The following is a 25,288-nucleotide window of genomic DNA, read 5'->3' as shown; positions in this document are numbered from 1 at the left end:
ATACCTCCCTTTCTACTGTCATAGCTTCCTATCACATGGAGTTTCACTTATGCTCTATGTACTTAAGTATTTAATAAGTAGTACTGGCTGCCTGTTATTGGTAACTAAAATTTATTGAGTTAGCTAATATGAATGACATTTATTGAATGCCCACTATGTAGGAGGCACTGCTTTAAGTCTTTGTCTGTGTTAATTCACTTAATCCTGTGTCAAAGGAAGAGGCCACTGCTCAATATCTGAAACAGTATTTGAAGTTGAATTTATTGTTTGTTCAACAAGGAAATCCATACATCTCTTTGAGCAAAGCAAAAGCTGAGCTTATACAGAGATTTGGAAGACATGGGGTTAAGGAGCTGGTTGGAAACTCAGAAGTCAGAGAGTTTAGAGGTTAACTGCCTTTCGCATTTGGAAGTGTGGTTCCTACGGTGAGGCTTGATGGGCTGACTCTCAGAAGTCAAATGCCTATAAGAAAGGGAAGGTGAGAGCATAGAAAGAGAGTGGCTGCAGCAAAAAGGATAGAGAGGAGAGGAACAGGAGAGTCTTTATTTACAGTTTCCTTTCACAGTCCAGAGACCACAACTCAGCTTTGCCTGTTGACCCCGTTCCCTGGTTCTTCTGGTCCCTACTGTGTCTTCCTCGGCCATGAATTGAATGAATTGTATGCTACATCTAGCCCATCCCCAGCCAAAGGTGTCTTCTCCTCAGTTAGGTCAGCTAACCTGCAATGGCATCTCAGGAAAGGGGGACATTATCACTGGTTGGTTGAAGGACCAGGGAGGGCTTCTTTTATTTAGTAACCAACAAATTTTTTATCACATTCCTATAAACTGCTAGGCATTTTCTGGGTGCTACAGAAACAAAAATGAAACCAACAGAGACAAGCTTACACTCTTAGAGAGCCAAACCTCCACTGGAGAAAGAGACGCTCAGACAAATAAATGAATACGTATATATTATGTGTCACATGGTGGTCACTGGTTTTGAGTCAAATAAAGCAGAGAAAGAAGGTGGGGGTGAGAAGGGGTTACAGTTTGAAAGAAGGTCGTCAAGGAAGGCCTCTTTGAGAAGCTCATGTTTAAGAAAGAGTGAAGAATAGAGAAGAGGCCAAAGTGGATGGAACTTGGTGAGCCTGGAGGACAGTAATAAGAGATATTTGAAGTCTAATAGATGATGGGGACAGGGGATCATTTATGGCCTTAGAGCTCATTATGACTTTGACTTTTTGTTTGTTGAGATAAAGAGCCATTGGATGGTTTAAGTCATCCTGTGAACCGACTTATCTCTTCAGAGGAACATGGGAGCTATGATGTTGAGCATGGTCCATACAGCCTGCAGGACAAGGGTGGGAGCTGGTTGTGTTTGCTTGGTGGGGAGGTTCGTTGGGAGGCTACTGCACTAATCCAAGCATTTAATGGTAGTTTGGACTAAGGAGTTAGGGGAGTGGGTCATGAAAAACATTCAGATTCTGGACCCATCCTTCATGGAAGATTCTTCCTATTGAAAAACTTCATTCTTAACCACCATATACTCCAATAGTTAGATTGGAAGTCCTGGGTATGCATCTCAGAAGGTCACAGTTTGGCCTACTATACAATCTTCAGAGGATATTTTCCAACCTGGAAAAAGGCAGGGGGAGGAAGAGGCACATTATCACATCTGGCAATAGAAATACAATGTATCTATCAAGACAAGAGGCATCACCTATACCTAATTCTTCACAGTTTTTTTCTATTGCATTTTCTCATAGATAATTGCATGAAATATGGGGATTTCTTAAATTGCTGTGGAGACAAAGATGACTTAAATTTCAATTTCACTGCTTTTCTGGCTGCAAGTGGGTGTTTGACATTTTTTAGTGTGTCTCTATGTGTGTGTGTGTGTGAGAGAGAGAGATTGATTCTGAGAAAGCTATACAGTGGCTGCTATTCCCTGAACAATAAAAACCTGAAATTCTACTAATGAGGTTAAGAAACCTAACTTTTTCTGTGCACCTAATAATAGCACTGCCTACTGACATAATCAGGGTTCCCTGAATAATCGCCCTCTTTTTCCAGTTTATTTTTAGGATTAAAATTTGGGGGAGGAAAGTGCCTTTAGGCGTACAGCTTTTCCATCTAAAACCTCAATTCCAAGTCTTCACCATTTGGCCCTAAACCATGTTGAATGCATCCTTTCAAGTGAAAGATAAGTAAAAGTGAAGGACGGAACTAAAATTCATCACTGGAGCTCTGGATGGTTCAGCCTTCAGGGTGAGGATAAAAGATTGATCCTTCGCAGCAGACCCCGTCTTGCCCAAATTGAGGAATCAGCCGGCGCCATATTTATCTGCCTCCATGGACACCAGTATTTGAGTTCACCAGTAATAGGAGTGAAGGGTTTATTAAGCCACAGAATTTTACCAAAACATATTCCTTTGAGGAAAAGACAGACTTAGGGCATAATAAATGTTAATACTGCTAGAGGCTCAGTAAGCATAAGAATATGTGAAATACCTATGGACCATCAGCATATTTAACGCAGATTTACCGAAAATAAGTAAGGCACTGTCCTGGGTGTGGTGCTGAAAGTTTTTAAAAGCTGTTTCTGTAAATTTCCACAACTCAATGGACATGTATATACCTTACAGGGAGGAAAGAAAGACACTGATTCCAGAAAGAATCCAAGAATTGTGAATCCAAGCTTGTGGCAGGTATTGGTGGAATATTTGGATTCAGTTGCCAGAATTATTTTGGGGGAGGGCTATTTTGGGTAGGCAGTAACCTTTCTTCTCAGATATAGATTTCCATGTTGACTTTTAACCTTTAGTCACTGACTGGCAATTCTACAGTCCCGAAGACGTTCCATTCCATCCTTCTGCCTGTGCCCAGACTGCAAGTTTGAAAAGTTGAGGGCATCAAACGTGGATTAACACCAACCATCACGTGACTCCCTTTCTTTTATTCTTCATTCATGAGAGAGTGGCTGAGTACATGGATGGAGGGGCTCTCAGGGACAAAGGGCTGTCTTTGATATAAAGGGTCATTTAAACATGGGCTTAAAATGTAAACTTAAGAGAGGTGATACGTCAATAGTTTTTTCTTCTTTAGGAATGACTTATTCCTATAAAGGGGATAGATGGCAGTGCTTAACAAATTACAAAAGAGCACGTGTGCACAAAATAGACATGGGCTCGTGTCTACAACGATCTTTCTGTGCATGTGTTTGAAAGGTGTTCTCAAGAGTCAGTAAAATGGGTTGAATTTACATTTCTTGAGCTCCTTCACACTCCCTGATGCCAAACAAGATACTGCAGGAATGGAAAATAGAACTTTCTTTCCTTACCTCTATGATGCATCGGAAACCATCAACAACTGTCCGCTTCGATGCCCCAAAAGAAGATATGTCATTTGAGGCTGGGATAGTGGTCCGTGTTTCCCCTTGTGCTTTGTTGTTATCTAATGAGATTATGTCTCAAACATGACTTGCTTGTGTGCTTCCAGGAGATACGCATCAACAAGAGATGATTCCCAGCAAGAAGAGCGCTGTTCTTGTGGATGGGGTTGTACTCAATGGTCCCACGACAGATGCAAGAGCAGGAGAAAAGTTTGTTCAAGAGGCCTGCAGGCTAATCATGGAAGAGGTGGTTTTGAAGGCTACAGATGTCAGCGAGAAGGTAAAAATAAAAGATATCTATTAGAAATCCCTGGAATGGGAAAGATAGGTTCTTTCCAAATCTGAGGGTTAGACGTAAGGGAAATAGGAAGCTCATGCTATCTTTGTTTCAAGAGGATCCCAGCTACCCAAGTGGGATCCCACCTAGTATCTGCTTTCCTGGAGGCGTTGGCTGTTAACTTTGCCAGCCATCATTTGTTGGGAGACTGGCTGAGACCCCAGGCTTTGAGGGCATGAAACACAGGGATGAAGCCTCCTGCCCTATAGCAATATAGATGATGAATAACCAGACGACCTCGACGTTACACGCTCTGAAACATACTCTGCTCTCCATTTTCTTGGGCACCTTCTTTTTGTTACTAGGAAAAAACAAGCAGAATATGGAAAAGAGTATGAAAAGATTTTAAATTTATCTGAGGCTCCTTCCCAGGAGTTGGTCTGTGCTTAGACTGGAAATCTTGGATTGTTAAGTCTGACTTCTGATTGGCACCAATTGCTGGTTCTAGGTCTCAAATTCAGGCTTAAGTTCAGATTCAAACTGATATTGCAATTATTGCTAATGACTTCTACTCTTAAGAGTACTTGCTATGTGCCAGGTGATGTGCTCAGGACTACTCCGTATCAATCTGTGTATTTAATTCTTACAAAAACACCAAGAAGCAGGGGCTATATGTTAACCCTATTTTAAGGACGAGGAAAGAAGTGAGGCACAAGGAGGTCAAGCACTTTGCCCAAGATCACATGTTAGTATCAGAGCTGGCACTCAAATCTAGGCAGTCTGGCTTCAGTCTGGGTCTTTAACTTCTCTGTATGTCTCTTATTCTTTATCACATTGATTATCTTTCGTATTGAAACTGAATTATCAACAAACAGAGGTAGAGGAAGGATTTTTATCCTAATTCTGTTAGTCGAAAATAAATGTCATTTAAAAAACAGATTTTGAATGTGAAGTGGTATTTATTCTGAATTTTTGATCACATATATTTGGGAAAATTGATAGGAAAATAGATCGAAGTGTCCTGTGAACTTAGAATAGCTATATTCAAGGCAAAATCACTGATGGTGTTTTTTGATTACATATTTATGATTGCCTATTTTCTGGTCTTATCTGTACTTGGGAAATATTTTGGACCCGCTTTACTTTGGAGCACACTGCTTTTCTGGTAAGCTTTTTTTCTTTTTTAATTGGCCTTTATTCAGTCGTTAAATATTAACTGAGTGTTAGCTACGGGTAAGCCATTATATTTGGCCCTGGGGGATATAAAGACAAATAAGATAAAGGCTCAGCTTTGAACAGAATTTACAGTCTAATTGGAAGGATAGGTTTTCATTGGAAAAGAGAACAGGGGGTCCCAGTTAAGAATATGATAAATGTGTGTAATGGGGGCAGACTTTGGGGATTTCATAGAGGAGTGGGTGCTCTGAGCTCTGGTATGGGATGTGAAGGTCAAGTATGATTTTGATGGGCAGGGAGAAGTCGACCCATGTGTGTTGAGGAAAGCAGGAAGGTAAAGAATGGAAAGAGCATTGCAAAAGGGAACTTTCTGCCTAGAAAGAAGGGCTCAGACAGGTGGCTAATGGGAGATAAGAGAAGAAGGGGGTCCTAAGATCCTAAGTCATCAACGAAGGAACCCCATGCTGATGGCAATATAGTAGCCCTGCAGGCTAGCCACCTGAATTTGGGTTAAACACTATGTTGCGGTTGGGGGAAGGAGGTGGAGTTTTCATGCTACTAACTTAGTCTAGCTTTGTCAGAGATCCAACAGGGTGCCATTAAAAGGTGACCTTCAGATACATCCTCACACTCTATGAGACGATTACTTCTAGTACCTTCTCTTGTAGATATTCCTTCTCAGCCACTTTTTGAAAAAAGAGTTATAATTTACATCTGGGAAAATTTGCTCCTTTTTTGGTGTGAAGTTATAGGAGTTCGCTAAGCCATGTAAATACACCACAATCAAGATACAGAGCAGTTCCATCACCCCAAAATTTCCCTGTGCCCCTCCAGAGTCAAGCCCTGCCCCTTACCTTAATCCCTGACAGCCGCTGATTCGTCTTCTGTGCCTATTTTTTGCCTTTTCCAGAGTGTCAGACAGGTGGAGTCCTATCACAAGAGGGCTTTTGAGTTTTGCAATTTTCCCTCCTCAAAATGCATTTGAGATTTCATCATGTTGTTGTGTAGATAAGGATACTTCATTTTACTGCATTTCACTTTCTTGCACTTAGCAAATAGTATGTTTTTTACAATTCGGAGGTTTGTGGCATCCTTGCACCCAGCAAGTCTATCGGTGCCATTTTTCCAACAGCATTTGCTCACGTTGTGTCTCTGTGTCATCTTTCTGACAATTCTCATGATATTTCAAACTTTTTCATTATTTTGTACTTGTTATATATTATAACATATTAGAAAACATATATGTTATAACATCATATTATGAAATACAACAAATTTTTTATACTTTGTTATAATCAGGGATCTCTGATGTTACTAGTATAATTGCTTTGAGGGGCCACAAAGGGCAACCATAGAAGACAGTGAACTTACTGATAATGTTGTGTGTGTTCTGACTTTTCTACCCACCAGCAGTTCTCCTGTCTCTCTCCCTCTCCTTGAGTCTCCCTATTCTGAGACACAACAAGATTGAAATAAGGCCAGTGAATAACCCGGCAATGGCCCCTAGGTGTTCCTCTGCAAGATGGAAGAGTTGCGCATCTCTCCATTTAAATCAAAAGCTAGGAATGATGCAGCTTAGTGAGGAAGGCACTTGGAAAGCCACGATCGGCTCAAAACTATGCCTTTTGCCCCAAACAGTTAGCCCCATTGTGCCTACAAAAGAAAAAGTTCTCGAAGGAAATTAAAAGTGCTACTCCAGTGAACACGTGAATGATAGGAAAGTAAAACAACCTTACTGTTGATCTGGAGAAAGGTTTAGTGGTCTGGATAGAAGGTCAAACCAGCCACAACATTCCCTTAAGCCAAAGCCTCCTCCAGAGCAAGGTCCTCGTTCTCCTCCAGGCTAGGAAGCCTGAGAGAGGTGAGGAAGCTGCAGAAGAAAAGTTTGAAGCTAGCAGAGGGGGGTTCACGAGGTTTAAGGGAAGAAACCATCCCTGTAACGTGCAAGTTCAGAGTGAAGCAGCAAGGGCCGATGCAGAAGCTGCAGAAAGTGACTCAGAAGACCTACACTAGACATCGGTGTTCCAGGGTGGATGACACAACCTTCTGTTGGAAGAAGGTGCCATCTAGAACTTTCAAAGCTAGAGAGGGGAGGCCCATGCCTGGCTTCAAAACTCCGACAGTCCGACTCTCTTGTTAGGGGCTAATGCAGCTGCTGACTTGAAGCCGAAGCCAGTGCTCATTGACTCTTCTGAAAACTCAGGGCCTTTTAGATGAGCTCAGTCTAGTCTGCCTGTGCTCTGCAAATGGAACAACAAAGCCTGGGTGACGGCACATCTGTTTGTGACACGGTTTGCTGAACATTTCAAGCCCATAGTTGAGAACTCCTACTCAGGAAAAAGATTCCGTTCAAAATATTACTGCTTATTGACAATGCACGTTGTCACCCAAGAGCTCTGTAGAGAGGTACAGAATTAATGATTCCATGGTTGCTAACGTAACATCCATTCTGTAGCCCGTGGATCAAGGAATAATTTCAACTCTCAGGTCTTATCGTTTAAGAAATACATTTTGTAAGTTTATAGCTGCCATAGATAGTTATTCTTCTGAAGGTCTGGGCAAGGTAAATTGAAAACATTCTGGAAAGGATTCACCATTCCAGATGCCATAAATAGCATTTGTGATACATGAGAAGTCAAAATATCAACATCGAGAGGAGTTTGGAAGAAGTTGATTCCAGCTGTCATGGATGACTTTGAGGGTTCAAGACCTTGGTGGAGGAAGTCACTGCAGGTGTGGTGGAAACGAGAGAACTAGACTTAGAAGTGGAGCCTGAAGATGGGATTGCATTGCTGCATCTCATGCTCAAACTTGAAAGGATGATGAGCTGCTTCTGATGGATGAGCCAAGAAAGTGGTTTCTTGAGATGGAACCTACTCCTGGTAGAGATGCCATGAAAACTGTTGAAATGACAACAAAGGATTTAGGATAGTGCACCAACTTAGTTGACAAAGAGGCAGCAGGTTTTGAGAAGACCGACTTCGATTTTGAAAGAAGTCCTACTGTAGGTGAAATGCTATCAAACGGCATCACATGCTACAGAGAAATTGTTCATGAAAGGAAGAGTCAATAAATGCAGCAAACTGTATTTATTTTAAGAAATTGCCACAGCCACCCCAACCTACAGCAGCCACCATGTCAATCCGTCCGCAGCCATCAACATGGAGGCAAGACCCTCCACCAGCAACAAGATTACGACTCACTGAGAGCTCAGATGATGGTTTGCATTTTTTAGCAATAAAATAGTGTTGGTTCATAATCCCCTCAGGAGTTTCCTGGGTGAAATCTGAAACTGGCTCCTGACAGAGAGCAGGGAGAGACCAAAGAAAGAAATAGGCCCCTCCAGGTTGGCAGGAAGCAGTTTTAATAAGGAAAGGGAACTTATGTAGGAGCTGTCTTGCGCAGCAGCAAGATGAGTGGATCCCCACACCTGTCCGCCAAACCTTAATAGGCAGGAAGCAGTTTTAATAAGGAAAGGGAACTTATGTAGGAGTTGTCTTGGGCAGCAGCAAGATGAGTGGATCCCCACACCTGTCCACCAAACCTTAATAGTTTTGATAGATAGATAGATAGATAGATAGATAGATAGATAGATAGATAGAGGCCTTAACTGGGTTTATTCAAATACACTATGCAACTGTTCTCAAAACCACATCATTATGTCAAGGCTGTGTTCTTGGAGCAGCCTCTGGGAACAGGAGACACAAGTGAACCCACATTCCAAAGACTTAGGAGGGGACAAGGAGCCTCTGAGGGCCCAGGCCCAGCTTGTGGGTCATTGGGTGGTCACCTCTTCTTGAGGACCTCCCCCAGCAAGTACTTTTTAATTCAGGGATGTACATTTTTTAGACATAATGCTATTGCACCTTTAATAGACTAGACGGACCACTGTAAACATAAGTTTTATATACACTGGGAAACCAAAATCTTTGTTTGACTCACTTTATTTCGATATTCTCTTTATTGAGGCGGTCTGAACCAAACCTGCAGTATCTCTGAGATACGCTTGTATCAGCAGTTGTTCCTTTGGATTGTCTCAGTCACTTTTGATTTACCTCTGCTTATTATGGTTCTCACATCAGAGTTTAATTTCATACCTCTTGTACAACTCAGTATTTCTTCCTGCTTTCCTCAACCTCCCACCTCCTAGTCTCCTGACTTCCTGGCTACTCCCCTGTCTCTCTCCTCCCCTCCACAGCTGAACTTTTTAAAGATTATCTATGCTCCCTCCCTCCTTCTCTTTCCTCACCTCCCACACCCTCGCTCCGTGGCAATCTGGCCTCCACTCCCACCTCTCTAAGTCAAACGGCTCTTGCCAAGAACACCTCCTTGTTGATAAATCCCATGAGCACTTCTCAGTCTTTATCAAATTGGGCTTCTCAACAGGATTTCATAGTGATGACCATCTTCTTAAAACATTCTGTTTTCTTTGTTTTAGTAGCACTGAACTCTTCTCAGATCGTCCTTGATTCCCTGGCTTGTCCTCTAGCTCACAAGAGAGGTCCTCTCCCTTTGCCCATATCTTAAGTGGTGGTGGTGCCCAGGGGAGATCCCATGCCTTTCCTCTTAGTGGTAGAATCTCTCTGAGTGTGTCCCCCATGTTGTATTATCATGGTGGATGTCTGGAACTCTGTTCTCAGTCTTTTACAAGAGCTTCAGACCAACCGCTGCACCCCTTTTGGATGTCCTGAGAGACCTCAGACTACATATGCCCAAAACTCATTCTCCCCACCCTACGCCAAATGAGATTCTTTTCCTCATCACCACCATCAACCCATGCGTGGAAGCTACAGAATTCAGGGTTGTCCTCGGCTCATTCCTCTCCCTCATCTTTGCTGTGTAATTGATTTCTGAGTTCTGTTGTTTCTGCATTGTAAATATCTCTGGAAATATGTCATTCCAATAGCATCTACCTCACCCAGAACACCACCTTCTCTTGTCTGGTTTATTACAATCACCACTTATTTCCGATTTTACTTGGAATCTCCACATAGCAACTAACGCTATTGGCCAAACCACAAATATGTTCATATCATTCCCCTGTCCAAAACATTTCAATGGCTGCCTTATAGCCAAGTTCAAACTCTGTAACATGCCACAGAAAATCTGTCGTGATCTGAGTCCCATTTCATTCATTCATTCATCCTTTCATTCACCACATCATTATGGAGCACCCCTTGTGTGGTAGGCACTGTGTCGGTTACTTGGGAACAGTGAGCAAACAGATGGACATCTCCAATCTCATGGAGACTGTGTGGGACAAAATAAATGAATTACATGGTATGTTGAAAGATGAGAAGTGAGATGGAAAAAGGAAGAGCTAGAAAAGTTAAGGGGCTGGTAGGGCTGGGGTAATGTGAAGCTTGTGACTTTAAATAAGGGAATCAGGCTTGCTGTCATTGAGAAAGTGACTTTTGAGCAAAGCTTTGAAAGAACTCAGGACGTTAGCCGTGAGGATATTTGGGGCAGGACTATCCAGGCAGAGGGCGCAGCCAGTGTGAAGACCCTAAGGCAGGGAGAGTGCCTGGTGTGTTTAAGGAAGAGCAAGGAGGTCAGGGTGGCGGGGCAGAGTCAGCCAGCAGGAAAGCCATGCTAGACTCAAGAGGAAATGCCACGAAGGGAAGCAGATGAGACAGGATCATTTGAAGTCATTGTGAGGACGTTGGCTTTACTTTGAAGGAAGTGAGCCACTGAGATATTTTAGCAGAAGAATAGCTGTGGCTTAGATTTAAGAAGATCGTTCTGGATTCTGGCTGCCAGGTTGATAGACTGCATGGGTCAAGGGTAAGAGTATAAGCAGAGAGACTAGTGAGGAAGCTATTTTGGCATTCCAGCTTCCCTACAACCCCTCCTTCCTCCAGCCCCATGTTCTAGCCACATCATACTAACTCCATTCTTTAGACGTGCCCTTGTATTTCATCCTTTACAACCTCTGCTCCTTCCCCCTAGAGTGCCCTTTTGCCTTCCCCCACCCCCTAATCTTTCCTTGGTTAGAAATCAGTTCCTCCAGGAAATCTTTGACCTTCCAAATGGAAGATGGGGCCGTTCCAATGACACCCGGGTCACCATCCCAGCTTTTTCACCCTTGACTAGGGCTGTACATTGAAGTCTCAGGCTGTCTCTCACTTGTCTGGAAGCTTCTTGAGGGTAGGGCTCATGATGCTAACATCCTCTCAAAACCTGGCTCCAGTGGGAGCTCAATTAACTGCCATTGCTGACTGTCCAGGTTTGTGAGTGGCGGCCCCCTGAACAACTGAAACAACTTCTTGATTTGGAGTTGAGGGACACGGGAGAGCCACACCACAGGCTGCTGGAGCTCTGCCAGGATGTCATACGCTACAGCGTCAAAACTAGTAAGACCTTTCATTTGTCCCCTTGATCTGTATCCCTAACAAGTTCTTGTATTTTCTTAAGCATGTATTTACCTCATAGTAGAGCTGAGTATGACAATGTTTATGGGATAAGAAAGCTGGATCAGAAAATAGTGGTTCTGTTATTTTTACAACAGGTCACTTAATCCATAATGCAGATATTTTGTCAAGGCCAAAGGTTAATGGATAGGAAAACTGTTGCTGTTAGTGGTCATACAAAAATATCATCTCCTCCTTGGCAATCCCCATCCTCCATTTATAATCAAGACTATATATGACGACTGCTACTTATCATTTCTTACGTTGGTTCAAACTGGCAAAGCACAGTTTGATTATAAAATTTGTAAAGGGATTTTTAATCTTGATGGACCAGAATATGCAAAAAAAAAAAAAAAAGGTCAGGAGGGTGTCTTTACTATAAACAGGAATAGATTGGGAAGATACTGATGAAGTCTTGGCAGTTGGTAATTGCCAAATTATTTGATCAAATCTAGCAGGATCAAAAATAACCTTTAGGAAAGTGTAAAAAAAAATGAATACATGGTAAGTTTCTGCTGTGATAGCTGGCCCTAATGCTATAAACAGGAATAGATTGGGAAGATACTGATGAAGTCTTGGCAGTTGGTAATTGCCAAATTATTTGATCAAATCTAGCAGGATCAAAAATAACCTTTAGGAAAGTGTAAAAAAAAAAATGAATATATGGTAAGTTTCTGCTGTGATAGCTGTGCCCTAATGCTTAACCACTATGATCTTTTGTCAGTGCAGTAGCATGGTATCGGTCTTAAGCTGACGTACTAGTCCAACTGTTAATATCCCATACGCCCAGTGAACAAGTTCCAGAAGTAAGGAAGTAGCTTTCCAAAATATGCATTTGGCAGTGTGCTGTCAAGGTAATCTAGTGCTTAAGACCATACAGGCATTATGCTTTGTGAATTCTGACACTGAACTAAATTTAGTGGAAAGAACATAATAAAATCCTGGCTAAAAATAATTGGTTTATATTCCCTTGGGAAAGTCTGGTGTATGTATCAAAAACCCAGTTAGCATTTCAAAAGCAGAGATACATATCTTATTATTATAGTGCATGTCAGAAGTGTAGAATGACATTTAATGCAGTAGATTTTTCAGTTTACTGGATATTTTCCATAATGTTACCATGGAAATCAATCATAAATTAACACGGAACTAAAAAAAAAAAATCTTATTAAAATTACTTGCAGCAATGTCTGGTTTCCTTTGCCAGATTAGAGGAAGTTTTCCATATTTTATTTAAAAAACATTTTCTTGGGCTTTTTTTTAATTGAACCCTTAGTTTAAAGAGAAAAAGCCCTAAAACCAAATGCTATGCATTGTGATGAGAAGTCACTAACTAAAAAGGTTCCCAAATACTCAAATTTAGAAACAGACCTCCTGCCTCCTTGTTCTTTGTCATGCTGGGCTTCCTATGATTGAGAATGTCAAGTCAGTTAGCCTGGTGTTTGGTGTGAATATTCACACTGTGGAAAGCCAAGAACCTTTATGAGACCTTTTATAGGAGGGGGAAAAAAAATAGAAAGTTGGAACTGAAGTTGAGTCTTAAAGGCTACTGCCTTTGAAGTAAGTTGAATTAGAAAGTTTATGTAAGCCCCATGATGAGTCACATCTTACTCCCATCTACATAATGTCAGTTGCACTATGAAAAATGGCCCAATCTGAAAAATGAAAAGGCCACTCACTGCCAGTAGCCCGAAGTGAACCCTGTTGGTGAGTGAAATGCATTTAAAGATAGGGAAGTTAAGATCAATATCTTCTGAAGATAAAGGTAGCAGACTTTGATGCCTGGACAAATAGTTCCAGTAATCCAGTTCTCAAGGGTTCTGGTTTGGATCTGGGTTGTAGAAAAAAGGGAGCAGATAAACCAGAGTTCCTAAGAGACTGCCCAAGTGTTGCTTGGAAACATATTATTGTTGAATAGAGAGGGTTAGGAGGTGGCTCTTCAACATTTGTTCCCATTGCACATGATTAGACTTTGAATTCTTTTTAAAACTGAGATGTAATTTACAGCCAGTAGAGTGGATGGATCTCAAGTGCTCAATGAATTTGCACAGAGCTGTGCGTGAATAACCATCACCCAGATCAAGATGTTGACCTTTCCCACCACACCAGAGCCTTCGTTGAGCCCCTTCCTAGTCAATATCGCCCTCCCAAAGGTACCCAGAATTCTAACCTTGGTCTCCATTGATCAGCTTTGCCTCATATTGAATGCCATATAAGTGGATTCATTCAATATATACTCTTTTGTATCTGGCTGCATTCACTGTCTGAAAGATTGATTTATGTTACTGCTTTATGGAGAGTCTTTTTTGTTTTTATTGCCGTGTAGATGAATGCTCTGCTTAAATTTACAGACCATCCACGATTTTTCAACCAGTTGTATGCTGGACTTGATTATTACTCCTTGGTGGCCCGATTTATGACAGAAGCATTAAACCCAAGTGTGTAAGTACCATTTTACTGGACTCTTACATAGAGCATGCATTAGAGATGTTTTTTAAGTAGACAAAGTTTTATTTCATGAATTTCTATTTCATGGTTTCATTTGTACAGTGTCATCATAAATAGTGGAATGACACTTAGTATTTTAAAGAGTTATTTGATTTGATAGTGGTACTGTGAGATGGTTAATGCAGGCATGGTTATCTCCACTTAACAGATGAGAAAATTGATTAAACAACTTGTCATTCATTTCTGCATGAAAAGTCATGTCTCTGCTAAGTGCCAGAGAGATACTTTGAATAGAAGCAAACCTTAATATGGCCTTCATGAAACAAAAAGTCTAGAGAGATAGAGATGCTCCATGAAAATTCATCAAAATTATCCAAACATATTAATGTAAAATTTTAATTTGCATATGAAGAAGTACATGATAATATAAATATAAATGGGACAATTTTTCCTAGTTGGGAGCTCAGGAAAGTCTTCTCTGAGGAAGTGACAACTAAGAGCTGAAGGATGAGTAAGAGTTAACTAGGTGAAAAGAGGAGAGATGAGTTTCAAACTGAGAGAACAGCATGCACAAAGGCCCTGTGGCAGGAGGCAGAATGGTGTACCTTGTGAACTGAAAGGTCAGTGAGGGTATAGCTCAGAAAGCTATGGGGAGTATAATGGAGGATATGATTGGAGAAATGGATAGGAACCAGATATGCAAGACTCAGCGGGCCATGTTTATGACTTATTCTAAGTACAAAGGAAACTTTCATAGGTTTCTAAATCATTAGATGTCATTTGGTTATTAAAAACATCACTGGAAATATGGAGAGTGGATTGGAGGGGACTGATCAGGAGGGCATTATCTTAGGTGAGAGATGGCAGTAGCTTGAACTTAGACAGAAGTGGTAGGAAGAGAGAGAGAAAACATGTGTTTAGAGGCTAAAACAGAAAGGTGTGGATAATATATTGGACCTTGGGAACGAGGACAAGAAGGAAATTTATACAACGATGCTTGGGTTTCTGGTTTTTGTAGCTGGGTTGATGGTCATGTCATTCACTGATACAAGAAGCATCAGAAGAGGGGACCAGTTTTCAGGGATATGATGAAAAAGGCAAGAGCAAGAATTTAATTATCAATTGCGAGTATTTGAGTTTGCAGTGACTCTGAGCTATTCAAGAGTACATATCAGCCAAGCCAAGAGATATAAGGGCCTGGAATCCGATATCTCTATGAAAGATATCAATTTAGGAGTTACTGGGGAATGATGGTAATTAAAAAGGTGGGCATAGAGGAGATTCCTTAAGTCAGTGAAGCTCAACTCTTCTTATTCATCAGAATCAACCTGGGACATTTCCAAAAAATATATTGAGGCCTAGGTTCTAACCCAGACCAATTAAATATGAATTTCTGTGGCTATGTCCCAAGCACTGATATATTTTCAAAGCCAGACAAATGATTTTGATGAGCAGGATGAAGACACTTTGAACAAAAACAAACCAGGAGATGGAAAAGCAGTGTCTACAAGACAGAATATAGTACAGAGTGAGGACAGAAGCATAGGACTGGGCCTTGAGGATTTCTAGTAATATCTCATGGTTAGGAGGAGGAAGACCGGCCTACAATGGAGAGACAGAGGAGAAGGAGAAAATCAAGCAGGAAAGCATGGAAACCATGGAGGAGGGTGTGTCTAGAATCGTACGCTGTTGAGTATTTAACTAAGACAGAGACTAAAAATTGTCCCTTGAATTGGCAACAAGGATGTCATTGGTGACTTCAGTTAGAGAAGTCTTGGTGCGGTGATGCGAGGCGATACCAGTTTACAGTGAGTAGAAGAGTGAAGTGGTAGGTGGGCCAGAAGAGACAGTAAAATTACCCAACTCTCTGACCTTTTTCTCCTATGTCCTGGGTTTTCTGATTTCTTGTCCTGGTTCTTTTAGCCAAAACATGGAGTGGTTGGCAAAGTATTAAATTGTTGCCAAGCCCAACAATCCACTCAAAATGTGAGCAAGCCACGAGAGCATTCTATACCGTCCTCTCCTTCACCTCCATGCCTGTCCCCAGGTTTACAGTTGAGCCAGCTTTCGAAGGCAGGCTTGATATTAATTTTTTTAAAGTGAACAATAATTTCACTTATATTTGCAGGTGCACATAAACACATAGACCTTTTCCCCACACTTTTGATAAGTGTACTCTGGTTTCCTAGCATGGTTGAAAGTAGAACCTCGATTGTTTGCAAAATGACATGATGTCTATAGAGCACTTGGCATGTAGGGAGGTAGGGAGGTGACACATAGTAGGTGTTCTGGTATTTTTGTTGTTGTTGTTTCATGTTGTGTTTTTGTTCTTGTTTTGCCTCCTTTCCAAACTTTTCCCTTCTGGGTGTTAAAATATTCACATTCAATTCTGTGACTGCAAAGCTAAGTGTGTCTGCCGAGCTTACATATTTGGAGTACCCATTAATTCAGATACACTTTAATGTAATGGCCTCATTGTTAGAGAAGGAGATTATAGATAATTTAGTCACCCTCCCTAAGTTATCTTGAGAAAGACGTGACTCAAATATTATGAAACAAGGCATGGTAACCCTCCCAGGTGGGGTTCCCTGGGAAGCTGCTCTAGATGGAGTTTAGTGAGCAGGGTGTTTATTAAGGAACGCCCTTGGGATCCACATGGGTGATGGGAGGGGAAGGCAGCAGGAGTGGGCAGAGCCAGAAGTCACGGGGTCACGCGGGCTCAATGGCAATCTCAGCTGACTCCATGGAGCTCTCTGGAGCTATCGCGGCCCTTCAGAGTGGTCTAGAGTTGGGCCCTTATGGCCAGGCCTTTATACCTGGTTGTGGCCTTGAGAAAGGTGGCTCCCTGCCACCAAGGCAATTCCCCAAGGGACTAAATTAGTGTTCTCCCACCGCAGCGGTCCAGACTGGAGAAACAAAACCTTCCATGACAGGGGATGTGGGCAGTGCTTTGAAATAAAATCATCACATAATAAGAGAGGCCCCACAGAGCACTTCTCATTTGTGCCAGCACAGGAATGTAGTGGAGAAAACCCTAGTTCAGGATGAGTAGTTTCCCCGTAGAATCGCTAAAGCTGACTGTTAGGGGTACTCATGATAGGAACCTAATAAAACCTGGTTACCATGATAATAGTTTTTCTTTTCTTTTCTTTTCTTTTTCTTTTTAAGAATGTATTTATTTATTTGAGAGAGAGAAAGAGCAAGTACAAGCTGGGGGGAGGGGAAGAGGGAGAGGGAGCAGCAGATCTCCTGCTGAGCAGGGAGCCCGGTGGGGGGCTCGATCCCATGACTCCGAGGTCCTGACCCAAGCGGAAGGCAGACTCTTAACCGGCTGAGCCACCCAGGCACCTGACAATGGTTTTTCTCTAATCAGCATCCAAAGCAGCATCCAAAGAGTGAAATGGCCACAGCTCATGGCTAATGCAAAAATTCTAGATGCACTGCCTTTATCGCTCCCAGTGGACCTGAGGGGTTCCTGTAAATTACACTGAAGTAGCTTGCGTATCCCTAAGGCCCTCAGCTATTGGCATCTGTCATACCATGACTAGCACTATCCCCGACAGCACACTTCTCTACTTCCAATTGGATAAATTTCCAAAGACTCTACCTGTACTTCCATAGCCACTTGGTTGAATAGAACTCTATGTGCATTTTTCTTGGGACACCGAAGGGATGGTTTGACTCTAGTCATAGAAGTGAAGTGTTTTTTATATCTATCTAGTTATACGTATGAGGTGTCCCCAGTGTTTCTGTTAGTGGAAGAAGCGGTTCTGAAGAAAATGATTGAATTTATTGGCTGGCAAGAAGGGGATGGAATATTTAACCCAGGTAAGTACAGCTAGTTACTGCCATCTCCCACTGCAAACACCTAAACATGTATTCATGTGTTATCTGAGGAACAGCTCCTTGAAGATTTACACATTCCAAAACCTTGGGTAGGAGTGATGCTACTTGCTGAGAGTCTAGCTTGTTCTTTTCTCCGGAGTGGCAACATTTTGCATAAATGCTAAACAATTGGCATAAATGTTAAACCAAGGAGATGTCCACAATTTAGGATTTAGATCTTATAAATGAAATTATCTGTTGCTGGGAATTTGGAAGGGCTATAAGTTTTTCAATCAATTTTACTTGAGAAGGTTTCTGAATCGCAAGTTGTTCATCCTCCAGTCCTTTCTTGGGACCAACGAGGAGCACATATCATCATTTTATTGGCCAGGTGACAGACAGAATATCGTTAACTATGAAGACTTGGGTACTGGCCCTCGTCCGTAGATTGAAACTTTTAGTTTGGAAAAACTCTGGAATGAGAGAAGAGACCAAAAGTTCAGTCTTTGCTGAGATTGGAAATTGCTGTAATTGGGGGTTAGGAAGTGGGTAAGAGTCAGGGGCGGGGCATGGTGCTCAGATGACTCTTGCGGGGATCTGTCCTTAGACTAGAACAGCCATAGCCATTCATGTCTTCCCCTGTGGTCGGCTCTTAGGGAGCTATAATTTCATGCTATAAATATGCCATTTCAATGTCGTTTTTTGCAGGTGGTTCGGTGTCCAATATGTATGCAATGAATTTAGCTAGATACAAATATTGTCCTGATATTAAGGAAAAGGGGCTGTCTGGGTTGCCAAGATTAATCCTTTTCACATCTGCCGAGGTAAAAAATTATTTTTGATATCAGATACAGATTTTCTGAGAATGCATTACTTAAGGGGGTTTGTTTCTTTGGGGCTTCTGATACGCTTTTCTCCTACCCGTGTGTGACTAATATGAGTAAGTAGAACGTCATATTTCATTCCAAAGGAAATTCTGATGGGACTGATATTGTAACCCCTGGCCACTCAATTTTGTACATCACCTTTATTTAAAATTTAGAGTCTATCACATTTTTCTTTGAGAAAAGAGAACATTCAATTTGAAAGTGCTATCTCTTTCCGTGAATCTCTTCTTTGAGTGCCTTATTTATTAGAACTTAGATGATCGCTCAGCACTGTCAGAACACTCACATTTCCTTGTAAAAACGGATTGCTCTGAATGGCTAACGCAAAGGTTTTTCAAGAGGAAAGAGAGATATTCCGAAACAGTGAACGTCACACACCCACCCCCCACCCCCTCATTGCATGTTGCCACAATCCCCTATGTCCTTTTACTCCCCACCGAAGTAGGAGGTCTGATTATGGGTAAGTACATTGGCTTTGAGCTAGGCTGCCTGAATTCAATTCTTGTGTCTACTACTAACTATCTGGGTGACCTTGGGTAAGTTGGTTAACTCCTCTGTGCCTCACTTTCCTAATTTGTTAAAAGAAGTATCAGTTAGCTGTTGTCTCTAACAAATTACCCCAAAGCCCAGTTGTGTAGAACTAGAGCAAGATATCATGGCTTCTGAGTCTTGAGATAGCCGGGACTGTTCTGCAGCTTTTAGCGGGGCTCCCTTACGTATCTGGGGGTTGGCTGCCCGATGGCTGAGTTCGGAGTGGGCCTTGCAGGGGTGACGCCAGTGAGCTGTCTCTGTTCCATGCGTCTCTCGTCCTGCAGCAGGCTAGTCTAGGTGTATAGTCATGGTGGCGGTTCAGGGGGAAAAACAGCATGGACACCCACCAGGCCTCTTGAGTCTAGCCCATTCTACCTTATGTTCTCGGTGAAGCAGGTGATGTCGACGAGCCCAGATCCAAGAGGTGGGAAAACAGACTCTATCTCATTGGTGGACTTTCTGCAAAGGCCCCTGGCAAAGGGCATGGGTACAGGGAGAAGGGAACCATTTGGGGCCATCCCAGCAGCCAGCAGCCAGCCACGCAAGCTTAGTAGTCACGGCTAAGTGGGTTGTTGCAGAGACTGAATGAGCTAATGCATGGAAAGGAGCATCTGGCACATTATAGATACACAGAAATGTGAGCTAGTTTTCTGAGGAGGAGGAGAATTACCTAGCTGTCGTAATGTGGGTAGAATGGAGAGCACATTGAAGGGCAGTCTGATCTGAAAGAGATTCTTTTTTCCCTTTTCCCTTCCTGTGCCATTCCAGTGGGTGCCTCTGTGCATCCCACTACTGCTTCCTCCCCGCCGTCCCTGGCAGGAAGAGTATAGCTTCTCTACCTTCCGTGATAATCCAAGGTCTCCCGTGAAACACACGAGGCGGGCAAATTCTAAAAGTTCTCTGTTATTTCCAGCTGGGCTTTCCTCTATCTGTCATTTTCTTTTAAGAGCACGATTTCTTTTATTATTGCCAAAGGGTAAATTGTGCGTGAAGAGAGGTGGGCAGTGGAAGAAACCTGGCCGTGCCGCATGTTTTCCACCTGCTCTGGTTGACTTTTGCTCTGGTTAGTTCAGTGCCAAGTGCAAAGTGGGCGCTGAGTGTGGGGAAGCTTCTGGAAGGAATCATCTAATCTGAGATTCTTAACTCAGCCAGCCACCCGAGGCCCTTTTTCGTGAAAGCTGCTTCTGGAGCAAGCAAAGAACTGTTTGGGAATGCAGACATCTGGGGAAAACACTTGGTCCTTTGGGATTATTATGGTGTCGAGTTTCCCCTTCTGGGTTCCAAACTTGGGCTTTTCAGTTGGAGGAAGCCAGCATATCCGAAATGCAAAGTCCCTTCTTTTGTATCGTTGCTCCCGTGCCTGTGAAAGCTGATTCAATAGGGCTCCTGCTATCAGCTCAGTGCTTTTACTCTTGCCTTTTTCGTTCATTGGTTTAAAACTTACTAAAGGTCTTTTCTGGAATAATTGCTCTGGAAGAGGGGAAGGAATTCTATGGAAGCCTAGCATAAAGATTATGCCTGGAAGAGATCAGGGACACTGGTGTAGCTGGCAGATTGGGAGTGCAAAGAAATAGAAACCTCATGCAGTTGGGAAAGCAGAAATAGTATTATTTTTTTACTCTCCAGTGGAGATAGATATGCAAAAAGAGGGAAACGATCTGCCCTGGCTAACATGGCAGCAGAAGATGGAACCAGAAAACCAAGAACTACATGCACATCTTAGTTTACCTGGGCTGCTATGACAAAATATCATGGAGCAGCTGGCTTGAACAACTGACCTTTATTCCTCACCGTTCTGGAGGCTGGGAAGTCCAAGTTCAAAGTGGTGGTAGAGTTGGTAGCTGGTGAGAGCCTGCTTCCTGGTTTGGGGACCACCGTGTGCTCACGTGGCCTTTCCTCAGCTCGTGCTAAGACACAGAGGGAGAGGTCCCTGTCTTCTCTCCCTATAGCAGTTATCCCTTATGAGAGCCTCACGCTCATGACCTCTTCCCAACCTAATCCCACCACATTGGGCGTTAGGGATTAAACGCATGAATTTTGAGGGGACACAAGCGTTCAGCTCGGAGCAATGAGAATTCCACAGAAAAACTCCATAGCTTCGAACACACTATTGCTCCAAATACAGATTTTTACCCCATTCATCCAGACCCTACCTTGTTGCTCATTCCCTTCCCTGCTCTGCCGAAGAGACTGAGGTCATAATATTTGCATGATTTTAATTCATACATTGGCCATCAACTTCATCACTTATTACAACAAATCAATTCATCGTTTAAAAAAAAAAAGAATTAAAGAAGGTTGTGTTTTAGCAATGGTCTTAAAACCTATGTTAGGTTTTATGCTATACCTCCCTTGTTTGCTTTTAGGTGTTGGCCATGGCCCTGTGGTTATTTTCCAGTACTGTTTATTGGGTTGCCTTCTTTTTCCTGTTTTTCTGTGGCCTCCGGGGTAACTACTCCATCCCTGTCTTGCACCATCAAATGCAGAATATATGAACTCACCACTGAAGGTGTATTTGCCTACTTGAAGTCTTCATTGTAATTTCACTGTTGACCAAGACCTGGAACATCATGGCAGAGCCCCCTGCACTGTCGATGTATCCACAGTAGCCTCCCCAGGCTGAATAGGAACCAAAGAGAAGAGACTTTTGGAGAAAAATAATAAAAGGAATAAATCTCTGACTCAATTAGCAGTTAGATATGAATTCCTTGAATTTAAAGAAATTGTAGGTTTATAATTCAAGTCCTTTTGGGAATCAACATAAGTAATGATCATTGTCCGCTACTAAAAATCAAGGGGAGAAGAGAAACCCTTACCTCCCAGGCCAGCCAGCAAATGGCCTAGTTCCTCTCTAGCAGGACGGAGGCTGGGATGGGGCGAGAGAGACCAGGGTGCACTTCTCAAGGTCATGCCTCCTCACATACCTCATTCACTCACCCTATTCGTGGCCCTTCTGTCTAGGCCAGTCTGAGTGGAGTTTGGATGCTAGTGCTGGCATTCTCCACCCGCGAGCAGGTGTTTCTTAGGACGTCAGGCCAAGCACAGAGTAGCCCGTCTGAATTCTGACTCTGCTTTAGGAACTGAACAAGTGTGCTCTTGGAGAGGTCCCTATCCTACATTTCTTCGTTCCTTTTCTTTATTCCCCAACCTAGGACATTCACAGATCCCGGTTTTCGCACCACCTGGAGCTCATTTGAGCATCAGACTAGTCAGCACTAGAAGGAGTCCAAGTGCCCAGCTCGCCATCTATGCGAGGGGAAAGCCACGGTACCTTGGGAAACCCAAGGTCACAGAAAAATTCCTTGCTGGAACCAGAAAGGAAAATGTCAGTGCCCTTCTGTCTTTCATAGAGGCCCATTGCTGTTTTATCGTTATAGGAATAAATGCCCACAGAGATGTTTGAGTCTTCTGGGGGGAGACTGGGTCTTAGAACGAACGACTGACTTATCTTTTGCCAGAGATGGGAGCAAACACCATTTGTTTCTAAAGGCAGCTGCTACTTCTGAACTCCGGCCTTCTAGGATTTTCCTTTCCTTGAAACTACTCCGCACATCTGAAGCATTGCCTTCTTTCTTTCTTTTCTTCTTTTTGTTTCCGCTTCCAGGACTCTTTTCTTCCTCTGATGTCTTTAGGTGTCTAGACTTCAGTTTTGCAGACATTTTTTTTTTTAATCTGTCCCTATCCATTTGAGATTGACACTGGACTCTCCTTTGCCCTGAGGTAGCCAAAGATAGCTTGACTGAAGCTACTCTTCGTCAGATTACTAGTTTTTTAATTCAGCAGACCCATTGGTTGGGGACACTTTGCTGTTTCTCAGGGCAAAGCAACGTGATTTTCCTTACTGGCAGATGCCAGTGGGATAGGCTATGATTTATCATTACAAGATCAATAGTTGGTTGCCAGAGTCCAAGTCTCTGCTGAGAAATAATTCACCTTGGCTATGTCACCCTAGCAATGGTGGGCTGATGTAGCAAGAAGGGAATTAATTACATTTTCATGTACATTATTACTCTTCAATATGCATATGTTCTTGTAACAACTTGAAATGAATGCATCCTACAGGCATTTGGCCATGTCCTATTTGATACTTGGAAATTAATTATTTAGGATGGTTTCATTTTTCCTAATGGTGTTACTTCTGCATTTATTTTTACAGAGTTAAAAAAAAAAGAGCTTCCAATAAAACTCTCTTGACAAAAGAAGAAAAAAAATTACCACATTTGAGGGAATATATCAAGTTAAGTGTGAAGGCATGACTACTCTTTTAATGTATTCATACCTACAAATTAAATTACTAAGGGTTTTTGGTACAATAATGTCCTTTAGCACCTTCATTTTTCTGGCACAAGAAAGAATTAATGGACCACCTGTCCACACTAATGTATAAAGAGTGACATCTCCAGTGTTTGAATGCTAATTATTTTATAGGCTTTATGTAGTAGGGAAGAAAAGGCCCAATAATCTAAGGCATATACTACCATTTCCAGTAAGAACTAGACCAGGCCTAATTCCACAGCCTCCTATTAGCCTCCTATTCATGCCAGGGCTGCATAAAGTAAGGTGTCCATAAATTATTATTACTTTTGTTATTATGCTTTTAGCTACATTCCTCTGTGTCTAATTTCAGTCTTACATTTAATATTAAATAAGACTGGTCAAGTGTCTGATCAGCATTTATAACCCATTGTTCACTCTTGAAAATAATTAAATTCTTCTGTGGTTGGGGACTGCAATTTTTGAGACAGAGTCTCGCTCCCTCCTCAGAGGGTTTTGAGTCAGCAATGGACTAGATTCTGTTTCCATTAATGTTAAGTCTTATTAGCAGCATCAAGAGAAGCTTCTCTCAATGTTAGGGGAAAACAACAGCCTCTAGTGACCAAGTTTGTTCCCTAGGCCAGGCTCACCCATTTAATTCTATGAAAAGCAGTTGAATTAGGCACTGACGCATCCACCTTAAATTATCAAATTGAGGCTTGGAGAGGGTACATTATTTTCTCAAGATTCCATAGCTGTAACTGAGAAAACTTGAAATGAACTCCTGGTTTCTCTGATCCCAACCAAAGTCAACGTTTTCAACTGCTATATTAAGGAGCTCGTTTGAGTTATTTTCTTTCTCTTTTATGCAATAACGTTCCAAAGATTGGGCTCAGCCATACGACTTTAGATAATAAGCAGTCGTTTTTTCATGCTAGGTATTCATGTTTTCCTTTTCCCCCTTGTCCCTTTTAATTTAGTGTCATTACTCTATGAAGAAAGCAGCCTCCTTTCTTGGGATTGGGACAGAGAATGTTTGCTTTGTGGAAACAGATGGAAGGTAATGGGGACAGGATCTGGAAGCCTGGTGGGCGGAGGGGGAATTCATACTTTTTAAAAAGCAGTACCAGGGTCTGTTCACGACTAAACATAACTGAGTGCCTCAAATCTGTGTCTCCTAGAGGTAAAATGATACCTGCGGAACTGGAGAAGCAAATTTGGCAAGCCAGCAAAGAGGTGAGAGGGGAGAAAGAGAGGGGCAGAAAACAGAGGCATTTGTCTGGGTATGAGGGAGGATTTGCAAGCAGCCAGACCCGATTCTGTGTGTGGGAGAGAGAAGGGAGCTTGTTAGAATTAAAATAAGGAAACTCATTTACAGATGTTCTATTTCCAGGTGCTTGGCTCTCTATGTTCTGTGCAGTTTCTCAGATGTTCTCATTCCCAGGTTGCTGAAGCCTATTAAAACACTGACATCACCATATTCCCGATTCTTGCCTAGAATTAGCTTTAAGTGATGAGCCCAGCCTCTCCAGCAGGGTCCCTGCAGCCACTCTCCTACCTAACTACGGGCTGAGAGTTCTGGAGGCCAGGCCAATCATCTCTGGATTGCATTCAGAATGATTTCGATTCCTCGAACAATCTGTGCTCCAGATTGCTTCCACCCAAAGCCCCATCACAGAAACCATCACCCTCTCTTGGGTCAGCTCTGGTAACACATCCGCTCTTCCTTAGCTGCCAGTGTATTAAAGCTGACATGTCCGTTGGTGGGGGAGGCAGGGCCTTGCCCTGCTCACCTGGCGTACTCCAACCAAGCCTGTGCCCTGACACCTGCTTTGTGGTGCGCGGCGGCCTTGGTGACAGCCATCTTGCTTCTTGGACCACAAGCCCACTGGATTAGGTGCACCTGCTTCTCTGCTTCCCTCCCATCCCACCACAGTGCTCACTGCTTTCGGAGCTTCCGACTATTCCCCCACAAGTAGGTAGCAACAGAGTCGGGTGTGAAACTGCTAAAACTTCCGAAAACTGAAAAGCCCAGTTTTGAGATGGGATAGAAGTATAGCTCTCTTTTTTTTGTTTTTAAAGATTTTATTTATTTATTCAAGAGAGAG

General features: G+C 42.5%; 1 protein-coding gene across 1 annotated transcript in view; it reads left to right on the top strand.

The window, feature by feature from the left end:
* The first annotated feature begins 3,252 nt into the window (after positions 1–3,252).
* Positions 3,253–25,288, top strand: part of GADL1 (glutamate decarboxylase like 1) — a 131,415-nt gene continuing 109,379 nt past the window's right edge. The window contains exons 1-7 of the mRNA XM_008709626.2: positions 3,253–3,652; positions 11,052–11,178; positions 13,587–13,677; positions 17,405–17,511; positions 18,217–18,332; positions 24,161–24,240; positions 24,362–24,416. Coding sequence (XP_008707848.1) covers positions 3,500–3,652; positions 11,052–11,178; positions 13,587–13,677; positions 17,405–17,511; positions 18,217–18,332; positions 24,161–24,240; positions 24,362–24,416 — 729 coding nt within the window. The 5' untranslated portion in view covers positions 3,253–3,499. The remainder of the gene's footprint in view (positions 3,653–11,051; positions 11,179–13,586; positions 13,678–17,404; positions 17,512–18,216; positions 18,333–24,160; positions 24,241–24,361; positions 24,417–25,288) is intronic.

This window comes from Ursus maritimus, unplaced genomic scaffold (assembly GCF_017311325.1).
Source record: "Ursus maritimus isolate PB19 unplaced genomic scaffold, ASM1731132v1 scaffold_20, whole genome shotgun sequence".
NCBI classification, from domain to species: domain Eukaryota; kingdom Metazoa; phylum Chordata; class Mammalia; order Carnivora; family Ursidae; genus Ursus; species Ursus maritimus.
Note: the sequence above shows the minus strand (reverse complement) of the source record. Positions and strands in the feature narration are given on the sequence as shown.